Source organism: Sycon ciliatum, chromosome 3 (assembly GCF_964019385.1).
Source record: "Sycon ciliatum chromosome 3, ocSycCili1.1, whole genome shotgun sequence".
Lineage (NCBI taxonomy): Eukaryota > Metazoa > Porifera > Calcarea > Leucosolenida > Sycettidae > Sycon > Sycon ciliatum.
In genome coordinates this window covers 3,836,739-3,849,261 of record NC_088645.1, presented here as the reverse complement: position 1 = coordinate 3,849,261, position 12,523 = coordinate 3,836,739, and the positions used below count along the sequence as shown (strand labels likewise).

General features: G+C 45.5%; 1 protein-coding gene across 1 annotated transcript in view; it reads right to left on the bottom strand.

The window, feature by feature from the left end:
* LOC135811232 (uncharacterized) overlaps positions 1 to 12,523 on the bottom strand; it is a 362,326-nt gene that overhangs the window by 74,965 nt on the left and 274,838 nt on the right. Inside the window, exon 13 of the mRNA XM_065324432.1 lies at positions 10,219 to 10,350. Within this exon, the coding sequence (XP_065180504.1) occupies positions 10,219 to 10,350 (132 nt within the window). The remainder of the gene's footprint in view (positions 1 to 10,218; positions 10,351 to 12,523) is intronic.

The following is a 12,523-nucleotide window of genomic DNA, read 5'->3' as shown; positions in this document are numbered from 1 at the left end:
CTGGCTGTGGCCAACTACCCTTCGCTTTGTGTGTTGTCGCTATTGCTGTCTATGTCTCTGTGTATGCCAGAATATGTGGAGCGAGAAGTGTTAGGTACATCCTCCTGTATTTTCTAAAACCTTTTCCAAGCTGACCTGCATGCACACTCGTACTCACCTTTTGTCTCCTCTTGTCAACTTTTGTTCTGTTGACCTGGGTAGCTACTTGCGCGCCCATGTTTGCCATAGCTACACATGGCCTTCATCTTGCCGCACTCACTCGATTTCGCTCTCTCTTTCATAATGTAGTTGCTCCGTTCGTCGTTGTCTCCGTCTCTTTATCTATAATAAATGTCTTCCCAACAACCCGTTCCAATTGTTCGTTGTTCGTTGTGTCTGCGAGTATGACTCCTCTTCCTTCTCAACAATAGCAAAACTATGGCTGATTTTTTGGTCTTCACACCAGATTGGAGCGTGATACCACTTAAATTGAGAAGAACTAGTAGAAAGTTCAGAAAAGTAAAGCCACATGGACTGTAGTTTATGACTCGTGTCCATCGATGTTAACAGGCACAATAACTGCTGCATGCTGGGTGCACTGAGCTAGGTGAGAGTTGCTCTGTCTCACTCACAGCTCAGATCTTTGTGCAAGTCATTAACTTTTGAAAAGAATTCGGGTGGACACACCCATTCCCATAGCGCTGCATATCACATCCGAACCAGTTCCGTTATTTTACAACGTTTCGGCACTTGGCCATCATCAGGTAATAACAATGAATACCGTGGAAGCCACACAAGACGCAGAGTGTAGCGCCCAAAAAAAAGGGGCGAATTATGTCACCTAGTATGACAGAGAGAGAGAGAAAAGGCGCAACTAGCACATCACGGAGGAAAAGCAGCAGAAGGTAGCGCGCATTGTGCTCTGTGAATGGTGTTGCGCAGAGTGTAGCGCCAAAAAATAAAATGATGCGAGTTATGTCACCTCTATACAGAGGGGGGGGGAGAGAAGGTGCAACTGTGCACATCACGGAGAAGAAGAGCGCGCCGTTGTGCTCTACGAAGTGAGGGTACATGCCAAATAATTATGGTGTTATTAATTCTAGCACAGGATCTAGGAGGGGAGCACGGAGCCCCATGAGTCAATGCACTATGAGGTTAAAACTTCCATGCCAAACTGTTACCACCAGGGACGCGACGAGGTATCAGGAATAGAATGGTTTTGAGTGACCCGCCTCATATTATAATTATTCAGTGATATTGAAGTAGCAGCATGGGAAGCTGAGAAAATTCACAACAAATCCCATCCGGTGCTTATGTTCACATGGGGCTTGGCATCACGAATCTCAATCGCCTCGCGCAGTTTGCGACGGGCTCGATCAGGCTCTCTTCCTATTACTTCAACTGCAGAGAATGCACTTTGCCCATAGTTAAGCTTACATCCAGGGTGAGTGGTGCGAAAATGTTGGCCCCATGGCTTGTCGAGTTCCTGGCGTCTTGCCTCACCATAATGTTCTTCCAGGCGAGTTTCCAGAAAGCGGCCAGTCTCACCAACATATTGTTCCCGACATTCTTTGCACTTCAGCTGATATACAACATTCTTCTGCAAACATACATCCTGTCCCCCGGATATACACGAGATACATGGCCCCTTTGGGCGACCTCTCTTTTTCGGTTGTAGCGGATTTGCAGCCTTGACACATAGAGGAGGAACGAAGGCGGACCGACACAATGTGCGCCTCAGGCTACCAGTGTGCTCATATACGACTCTAACCGGAATTTTATACTTTCTGATTGCTTTATTCACTGCTTGATGTACTTTATCTGACTTATATGGAAGCTTTAGAAATGCGCAGCATGGGTTGGCATGGCGACGACGCTTTGGCCTTATGGTGCAGTGCCGGCGAGAGGGATTGATCCCCAGATTTATTTCGAATTGTGTGCGGAAGCCAGCATCAACGAGTCACAAGACCATCAGAGAACACAGGAGACATCAGTACTGCCGCCGTCTTCTCTGCGATGCCATCGAAGACAAATGCGCAGAGAAAGATTACCGCGGGAGGCGATACAAGCAGTCTAGAGAGCAACTGTGGACGTTTACACAGTCGGACTATCTATTGATCCGTTCTCTTCAACGTGCAGTGGTTACCGAAGAACAGATAAGTTCCAACGCCAGACTAAATCGGAAGATTTCTGGGCTTCGAGAGGCGGATGAACGTGTGGCGGGAACCAACAGCTCACCCCGCGGCCCAACTCCTGTTGCCGCCGTTGGTGTTGCGTCACCCGGTGGGCATACGACCAATGCTGAGCCAGTCAATGAGCGGGCGTTGGTGGTGGGCGACTGTGTGTCCGACCAGACAAGGCGTCTGCTGGAACATGGACCTAGCTTTGTCCCGTTGACGGGGAGGCTCACCAAGCAAGAACGAACAGATGTTGAGACATCGGTTGAGAGGATGGCGTTCACCCTCCGGTGGCAACAGCCCCAGCCTCAGGGTGTGGACCTCAAAGAGGAGGACCCACCGCCAGAGATCAGACAGGACAAGAAATTGTGGAAGCTAATGAAGCGTGGGTTTAAGCAGCCCCTACAGATGGACGACAAAGACGAAAGGAACATGGCCAACTTCCGCGACGAGGTGTTACGAGCTTACGACAGACACACACCCTCTAAGCCCAATCTGACGCAGGAAGAGCGGGTGGAGCTGAAGCAACTTCGCACAGACCAAGAAACCATCACAAACAATCGGATAAAAGTAAAAAACTCGTTGCTATGAGACAGGAGCTGTATTTGCAGAAAGCAGAAGACATTATCGAACATGACCATGTATGAGAAAGTAGATTTGACCATAGAGTCCTACGAGACCAAGACAGGAGAAGTAATACTGTCAGAGTGCAAGAACATGGATTCAAAACTCCTAAAGTCAATCCTACCAAGCAGTCCGAAGTTCCCCGAGTGGTACGGTCTTCCAAAGGACCATAAGCAGAACTTACCATTGCGACCCGTGGTAGCAGCGTGCGACAGCCCAACGACTGGAGTATCTATTGTATTGGAGCGCATCCTACAGCAGCTCATTCAATTTGTCCCGGCCCACCTGGCTAACACGACGGAAGCAATAACCCACATCTGTGACGCATGTCCGATGGCACCATTGTTATGTCCATGGATGTAGTCAGGTTATATCCGAGCATACCTATTCGGGAGGGCGTTCAGGCAGTGGTGGATATGCTGCAGCAGTATTCCCAGCGGATCGACATGTTTGGGCTGAGTGTGAGCGGGGTACGGAATCTGCTGCTGTTTGTTCTCAGCCACAACTATTTCAGATTCGGCCATCAGATCTATCACCAAGTGGACGGGGTTGCAATGGGTAACAATCTTGCACTCCCATTTGCGATCCTATTCATGCATACGGTTGAGGCCAGGCTTCTGCAGGATTCTCCGTTAGTACCGCTCCTCTACAAACGCTACATCGACCATATCCTGCTGCTATGGACCCACGGCAGAGAGAGCTTGATGCGGTTTGTGCAGCATTTCAACTCTGCACACCCAAGTATCAACTTCACGTATGAGCTCAGCGAGGTGAGTGGCTCCATAAATTATATGGATATCAAAATTATGATCCAGGAAGGCAAGCTGGCATACAAGCTGTACCAGAAGGCATGTGCTAGTGGTCTACTCATTGATTATACTTCGGCAGTTCCCCACCATATCAAATTGGCAGTTGCTTCGTCACAATTCCAAAGAGCTCAGAGGCTCTCATCGAATACCAGAATGCGTGCAGAAAGTGAAGCGATGGTTCATGAGCAATTAAGATTGAACAATTACCCAGAGAAAATCATTGAAGAGGCACGCACTGCCTCCATAAGGCCAAAGCGTCGTCGCCATGCCAACCCATGCTGCGCATTTCTAAAGCTTCCATATAAGTCAAATAAAGTACATCAAGCAGTGAATAAAGCAATCAGAAAGTATAAAATTCCGGTTAGAGTCGTATATAAGCACACTGGTAGCCTGAGGCGCACATTGTGTCGCCCCGCCCTCGTTCCTCCTCTATGTGTCAAGGCTGCAAATCCGCTACAACCGAAAAAGAGAGGTCGCCCAAAGGGGCCATGTATCTCGTGTATATCCGGGGGACAGGATGTATGTATGCAGAAGAATGTTGTATATCAGCTGAAGTGCAAAGAATGTCGGGAACAATATGTTGGTGAGACTGGCCGCTTTCTGGAAACTCGCCTGGAAGAACATAATGGTGAGGCAAGACACCAGGAACTCGACAAGCCATGGGGCCAACATTTTCGCACCACTCACCCTGGATGTAAGCTTAACTATGGGCAAAGTGCATTCTCTGCAGTTGAAGTAATAGGAAGAGAGCCTGATCGAGCCCGTCGCAAACTGCGCGAGGCGATTGAGATTCGTGATGCCAAGCCCCATGTAAACATAAGCACCGGATGGGATTTGTTGTGAATTTTCTCAGCTTCCCATGCTGCTACTTCAATATCACTGAATAATTATAATATGAGGCGGGTCACTCAAAACCATTCTATTCCTGATACCTCGTCGCGTCCCTGGTGGTAACAGTTTGGCATGGAAGTTTTAACCTCATAGTGCATTGACTCATGGGGCTCCGTGCTCCCCTCCTAGATCCTGTGCTAGAATTAATAACACCAAAATTATTTGGCATGTACCCTCACTTCGTAGAGTAGGCCTTGACGGATTATGCTAATATTTTCGTTAAATTATGCTTTTCGCATTGCTGAAAAAATTGCAAAATTATGCTATTTTTATGCTAAAAGTTATCATATTATGCCGCATTATGCTCACATATGCTGCTAATGTACATGTTTGATGGTTCAGTGCAAAATAACAGGGGATTTTTTTGTAGAGGGCGCTGTACTGTAGTAGCAAAAGTTCAACGGGGTCAACGCACCGTGTGACCTACATGTACATGTACATGTACATGTAGCTACGACCGTCACTGATTGTAGTGGACTCGACTGGACATGTTATCAAGGGAGTCGAAAACCTACGACTTCTTGGTGCATTTACTTGTACTTGTACTTGTAGAACATGTACAGCTGTATGGAATTTGATGCGAACAGGCGGATTATTCCAATTTATGCGATTCGTATGCAATTTGCCTCGAATTATGCGATTATTCGATTTTGGTAGGAATTATGCGAAAAATAATGCTAGCATAATCCGTCAAGGCCTATCGTAGAGCACAACGGCGCGCTCTTCTTCTCCGTGATGTGCACAGTTGCACCTTCTCTCTCCCCCCCCTCTGTATAGAGGTGACATAATAATAATAATAATAATAATTTGGAAAGGATTGGGAGAACTTCATATTCAAAGGATCAGTCGGGGAAGTGAACTGCCTGAAAAGAGAAAAAAACGCCAGACCCACCAGGACTCGAACCTGGGACCCTGCTTGTCATGAGCAATGCTCTAACCACTGAGCTATGGGACCAGGCTGAACCCAGAAGGCGCTGACAAGTTTTTCACTCCAAAGGCAGCTCACAACACGTGCCACACATACTGATGGCACTTGGGTCTTTTTCCCTCCCCCAGGGGACCAACCACGGTCAGTTTCTGGAAACTACCAGAGGTGAAAGAAAGTGATTAAATTTGGAAAGGATTGGGAGAACTTCATATTCAAAGGATCAGTCGGGGAAGTGAACTGCCTGAAAAGAGAAAAAAAACGCCAGACCCACCAGGACTCGAACCTGGGACCCTGCTTGTCATGAGCAATGCTCTAACCACTGAGCTATGGGACCAGGCTGAACCCAGAAGGCGCTGACAAGTTTTTCACTCCAAAGGGGGAGGGAAAAAGACCCAAGTGCCATCAGTATGTGTGGCACGTGTTGTGAGCTGCCTTTGGAGTGAAAAACTTGTCAGCGCCTTCTGGGTTCAGCCTGGTCCCATAGCTCAGTGGTTAGAGCATTGCTCATGACAAGCAGGGTCCCAGGTTCGAGTCCTGGTGGGTCTGGCGTTTTTTTCTCTTTTCAAGCAGTTCACTTCCCCGACTGATCCTTTGAATATGAAGTTCTCCCAATCCTTTCCAAATAATAATAATAATTTGAAACTCGGATGTTGAGCCATAAATAAATGTGGAAGAGAAAAGGACATATGGATACGAGTTAAGAGGAGATGTGTTGAAGCTAGGTGTCAGGACGTCGAATGTTTCAGTACTCTGTCAGTTTTGTGCCTAGTTATTGCACTTTCTGACTGTATATAGTATCATGTTACAGTGATGGAGAGTTACTCTTAACTCGTATCCATATGTCCTTTTCTCTTCCACAATAATAATAATAGTTACAGTTCGCATGTCACTCATGGAAGGATCCATGGGCTTAACGCATCTGTCAACGAAATCCAGGCAGAAGAGCCGACAAAAGGCATCTCATTATTGTTAGAACGTATCGCAGTAAGAACAACTACGCAAGCGCAGCACATTTTCCACAAGCATCAGCCATTCTTTCTTGTCTAGAGCCAGTTCAAAACAGTCAGAAATATCAATATTGGCGTGCTTTAGATCACACTTAATATTGTCAATCCATCTGAGATGGAGGTGACATAACTCGCATCATTTTATTTTTTGGCGCTACACTCTGCGCAACGCCATTCACAGAGCACAATGCGCGCTACCTTCTGCTGCTTCTCCTCCGTGATGTGCTAGTTGCGCCTTTTCTCTCTCTCTGTCATACTAGGTGACATAATTCGCATCTTTTTTGGCCCTACACTCTGCGTATATACTGCTCTTGTGTGGCTTTCACGGTATTCATTGTTATTACCTGATGATGGTCAAGTGCCGAAACGTTGTAAAATAACGGAACTGGTTCGGATGTGATATGCAGCGCTATGGGAATGGGTGTGTCGACCCGAATTCTTTTCACAGATGAAGCTGCAGGAAGGCTCAGCCCTTCTTCATTAATTTTTGTTCCTTGTTTCAGTGCATACTTTAGGCAGATATTTGACTTTGTCCAATAGCCAATGAACGGAGGGTTCCTCTGCGAAAATATCATAGAGGGAGATGTAGGCCAACCAGTGAAAAAGAGACCCAACTTGAATGAATTTGGAAATTTGGCAATGTGATAGTTCGTCCTTACAGAAATTCACTCATACACGTGATGATGAGCTAAATATCCGGATGTTGGATGTCACTAGAGCTATCAGCATTCTTCTGACTGTTTCTGACAATACAATGTCAATATGTGTAGAAACTAATATTATGATAATGTATTTGTTGTGGTGCCATTTGTCATGAGTGTCATCCGTAGTCTGCTTCCATTGAAGGGCAGGCAGAACTGATCTGTACGATCCAGCCATGACCAGACCAACTTTTTGGCCCAGATATTTTTTCTTGGAAACATCACATCGAAAATGGAAAAAAAACGTCGATCAACTGATAGCTGATCCCGAGCACTAAAGCGTTAGTCAGAGAGTGTTTGGAAGTCTTTCAGCCATTGAGAAGTGGTTGGAAATGTTTTCAGGAGTGTGTAGGACGTCGAGCTAAGATGTTACGACACTGAGTTAGCGGTACATTTGTGAAGAAACTGCATTCTCCCAACGTCGGAGCTCGCGCTTCCTGTCGACTGGACTGACACTTAACTGACTCGCGACTGCGTCTGGAGCCCTCGAGAAGCCCGTCGTACCCGGGAAGTTACTATTTTTGCTTGTTCTGCCAAAATGTCCCTGCCAGCAGTGGCTGTCTACCCAAACACGGCGTTTGAACAGTCGTGCATATATGCTTGTCTGACTGTTCAAGATGTGACTGCTGCAGACTTCAATAGCATTTATATAACTGGGTCAATAAACCATTTCGACTGTAAAACCGTTGTTTTTCTACTCCGTGGTTTCGATACAACCTCACAGACACACCCATACCAGGTAAGTGCCAGGTTTTGGCCGTTGCTCCAGTGGTGTATGATTGACTAACTATATGACCCATGATCACTTTAGGCATGGCCGGACCAATCCTTATCTGCTTCCACTTGGCCTACATTATTCTTGTTCTGAGTTCTGTTCTCATTTTAGTGCTAGTCGTTTCACTTTTCATCATTCTTTGAAATAGTTTATTCGAATTTTATTTGTTTCCCTGCAAGGATCGCTTAATAATAATAATAATAATAATACAGCACGCATATAGCTCATATGAAAAATCAAATGAGGGTCATGCATCTGTCGACAACGCCGAGCCAGTGCGTTCTGTCTGAGGCAAGTTGAAGGATCGCTTGTTATGTTATTTTTAGTTCTGTGTTTTCTGTGTTATCCATTTTACCAGCGCCAGCAAGGCTGCATGCTGTATTCAAGCGTGACCGATTATGTCATTGCTTATGTCTTTGTTGTGGATAGTCACGTAGCTGCGTTGACATTTTTATTTTACCACCATTATTACACTCTGTGGAGGACCACATACATCCACTCGCTTGCACACAACAGCAACAAGAGGCTCCTTCCAGCAGTGACGTTTTATTCCTTCTCATAATCGTTTCAATCACTAAGGCCTCGTCAGGAAATGTTGAGTTGTTGAATGACTGGAAAATAAATAGTCGCCTATTTTATACTGTGAAGAAGATGTTGGTGCGACTTCAGTGAATTACTTGGGTAAATGTGTGTTGCTCCTTACATGGGAGCTCGCAATTTCCCTGCCAACTTGAATTCTCACTTGCCTAACTCATGACTGCCATCTAGGGTGCACGAGATATCCATCGAACCTTCCACTCGTTAAAATAGGTTATATTGGCACTTGAAATGAGAGATAGTGCGCTGATGAGCGTGCACTTGATACTCGAAGTGTGAATGCAAGGTGTTAAAATGTTAACTGGTTTCTGAAATCATGGGACACTCTGCAAAGAGGTGATAGTTACTGCCGGATACTGCAACACAGCACGGATACTGCAACACAGCACGGATACTGCAACACAGCACGGATACTGCAACACAGCACGGATACAGCAGTCATGCTAGTACTTGTAGTTCACCTGGCATCAACCCCATGCTCTCCCTATCTACACTGCACCATCGGCTCTCTCTTCTAGCGCGTGTATCATTTAGCTCACGTTCATACAGTCATGGAACAGTCAGCATAAACTAGGTGATTGTTTCTTTTCCAGCCATTGAACAACTCAACCGTCTCTGTTGAAGTCTCAGTGACCAAAACATCTGCCAGAAGGAATAAAACTTCAATGCTCGAAGGAACCTCTTTTGCCCTGTATTGGACAAGTGAGTATCTACTCACTTGTCCAATACACTTGTCCAATGTGTGTCATCGGCTACAGAGCACAACGATGATGGTGAATATCAATGCAGACACTTTCAAAGGCCGAATGCTGTTTACGCTGAGGTTAGTCACGGTGTGAGGTAGCTGATCTTGTTTTGTTTCTTTGTTGGAGTTGGTGTTTTCTTCACTTAATGTTCAGATTTATTTCATGCACTTCGCGGTGACTGTCGCTGCATTAGCTGCTTCAGCCGCGACGAGATATTACTGGTTGTTCTGCCGCCCTTTTGTATGCCTTGTTCCACTTGTCTTTTCCTGGACAAAGTGCTGGTGATTTTGTTCTTCCTCTTGTTCTTCTTTTTCTCTCTTTACTGCTAACCTGTATTATCTGTACTACATATTTTTTCTCCTAGAGGTTTTTGTGTTGTGCTGGTGTTGTGTTGGGAAAAGGAGGAGTTTTAGAAAAGATATATGGCACCTGTAGCACCACACGTACATATACAAAACGAATGCTGATTCGTCACCTCAGTTCGAGGATTCGTCAGAGTCCCTGCGAAGAGCTCGTTTCACAAATGGAAGCCTCTGCATTCGTGGCATGCTGCGAATTCGTCAGATACACCTTTTTTGCTAGGTACACATTTTTCCTTAATTCTACGTGTACGTGTATGTGTAAACATGCGTATGCCAAGCTACCAGCCAAATTTGTTGTCACCATGGATATTTGCATGATGACTTGCGAAATATGAATCTGTTTTCAACGAAACGAGGACAAGCCGAATCAAACTTTCATTACTTAGTCGATTCGCAGCAGATGCGAAAGGTCTCTATACATCCAGTTCTCCCTCAAGTGTATTGAATGTTTCAGCTGCTCAATATCTTGGTTACCGATTACAGCATTCAATCTATTCAGTACCTATTTACTTTCTCTGCTGTGAGAACAGAGAAAAAGTGCATTTTGGGACTAATCATAGCAACCTTCACATTAGAATTCTGAGAAATCTCAGCAATAAACACCACACAAGCACTAACTTACTCTCACACAATGGTCATCGATATCGGTTACAGCATAGCAAATACCATGCTGGGGCAGAGATAGTGCTGCAACACCAAACGAATATCCGATAGCACCAATCGTTTTCACGTAGGACCCATCCTGATGTAGGACCTGGAAGAGAAACACATTTGATTTCCACAACAACAAGGAATACAGTCAACATAGAGGTGAACAGAGTGTTGCAGCAGGCTTGATAGGCAGTTGGACAGGGAGGATGAGAGTACAGAGGGGTACAGCACAGGAAGCGAAGAGGCAGGCAGTGAGTTGCGATAGGAGAGTGTCAGGCAGTGAGTTGAGATAGGAGAGTGTCAGGGTGCGGATGAGAGCCTTGTTACAGGCGTTATTTCTCTGGCCTAATTTGTGTTATTTAGAACAATGTTTTCTTCCTGATGAGAGCTGTACAATAACTAGGTTTTTTGAAATTCCATCATTGTCCATCATCAACCGCGATATTTGTATCCCCTTTTCTTCTTTGTCCATCACAGACTTAGTGAATTTTTTTATGATTTGTTTGTTCTTCCAAGAAAAAAAGCTTTCATACCTGGCAATTCAGCTTTTTATTATGATGGTGGTTCTTAAAACTAGAGAGGTTTTGCATTCCGAATTTCGGAATGTTTTTCGACTGTGTTTTTCCGAAAAAAAGTGCGTGGCGAAAAACGGCATTTTCAGTGTTTTGCATTCCGAAAATCTAATTCACTTTCGTTTCCAAAGGTTGCCATGCAAAACAAAATGGAAAGCGTCGAAGGTGCCAAAACCGAAAACGTTTTGCTTCCGAATCTTGCATATTCGGTTTCGAGGCGTGATGGTCCAACAGCAGCAGCGTGTGTTCATGGTGTTCTCTGACGGACTTCCTGATACCAGCAAATTTTGGGTCAGACAAGGCGAGAACGTTTGCAGTCTCTTCGGATCCCACAGAGCCGCGAACTAAGGGGTTGAGCACAAAATACATGTAGGAGTGGCCTGAGCAGGATCAAATCCATGTGCAGGTCAAACTGAATTTGGGTGCGGTTCGAAGACGAGGACGGATTGATGGTGAACCGAGTAATCCAACGGCTGAAGACGAGGTTGTCGAACTACTGTCTTGTACTGTCAGTAGGCTCCATGGCAAAGGAAGATAGAGTGTGATGGAGCGTGAGAAGATTAGTCAACATGGCGAGATCAGGGAGAGCAGCAAAAACCCAAACTACACGTGTACCGTATTCTCCGGAGTATAGTGCGCACTTTAGATGTGCTATTTTAGGCCCTAAATCGCAGGTGCGCACTATACTCCCAATATGAAATGCATGTACTTCAATGAAGATTGAAGTGCGCACCCCCAATGAAGATTGGGGGTGTGCGTTATACAAAGGTGCGCACTATACTCCGAAAAATACGGTACGTGGAAAATTTTCAAATAATTATAATCAGCGAGAGCAGCAGAAAACAAAAATACACACATATTCAAATACGTGTATGCGCTCCCAAACAGGAAAGAGCCGAAAATCCATTTTCGGAAAACCATGCACTTTCGCCACCACTTCCGAAAGTTCAACTACATTTTCGACTCCTGCCGCCAAATTCCGAAAATAATTCCGAAATTCGGAATGCAAAACCTCTCCATTAACAATTGAGCCATGATCTCAGTAAATGGACCTTTGGGGTGAAATTTTTGAAATTGCCTTTTTATTTGGACAATGTACTTAAAGTCTTTAGTATGTAGACTTTCATGTGACAAACTTTCAAATCAATATTAGCCTTGCAAGTACCTTGAATTCTCTATATTGTAGAATGCACTATAGTTGTCAAATTCGGCTATGTACATGTATGCAGTATCATAATTGTTGCCGGGTTTGCGAATCCCGCAGTCACTGAGGCAGCCAGTTCATCCAGTCCGTACTTTTTGAAGAGTGGGCGTGACATTGGCGAGAGCAGCGCTTCAGCTGGCGGTGCGACATGACAAGATTTTCAAGAGGTCCTTGTAAAGTGCAGCAAAGTGATTGTCACCAGGGCAGCTGCATCCGATTGACATCCAGTCCACTATCTCTGCGGTGATAAGGGTTTCCTCGACACGCGGACCTTCCTGCTCCAAGTCATTGTAACTCTCATCTTTGTCATTGTCAGACGGACGGAACTGGCGCTTTTCTGCCGCAGGTGCGATCGGGTTGTTGTCTCTGTCATCGCAATCATCGCGTTCACTGTCATCGTTCCCGGGGAGACATCGCAGTAGAACATCTCGTCGTGCTCATCTAGGAGAGACGCGTCCTCATGCGGCACACCGACAAACTCAATCCTACATCATTACGCG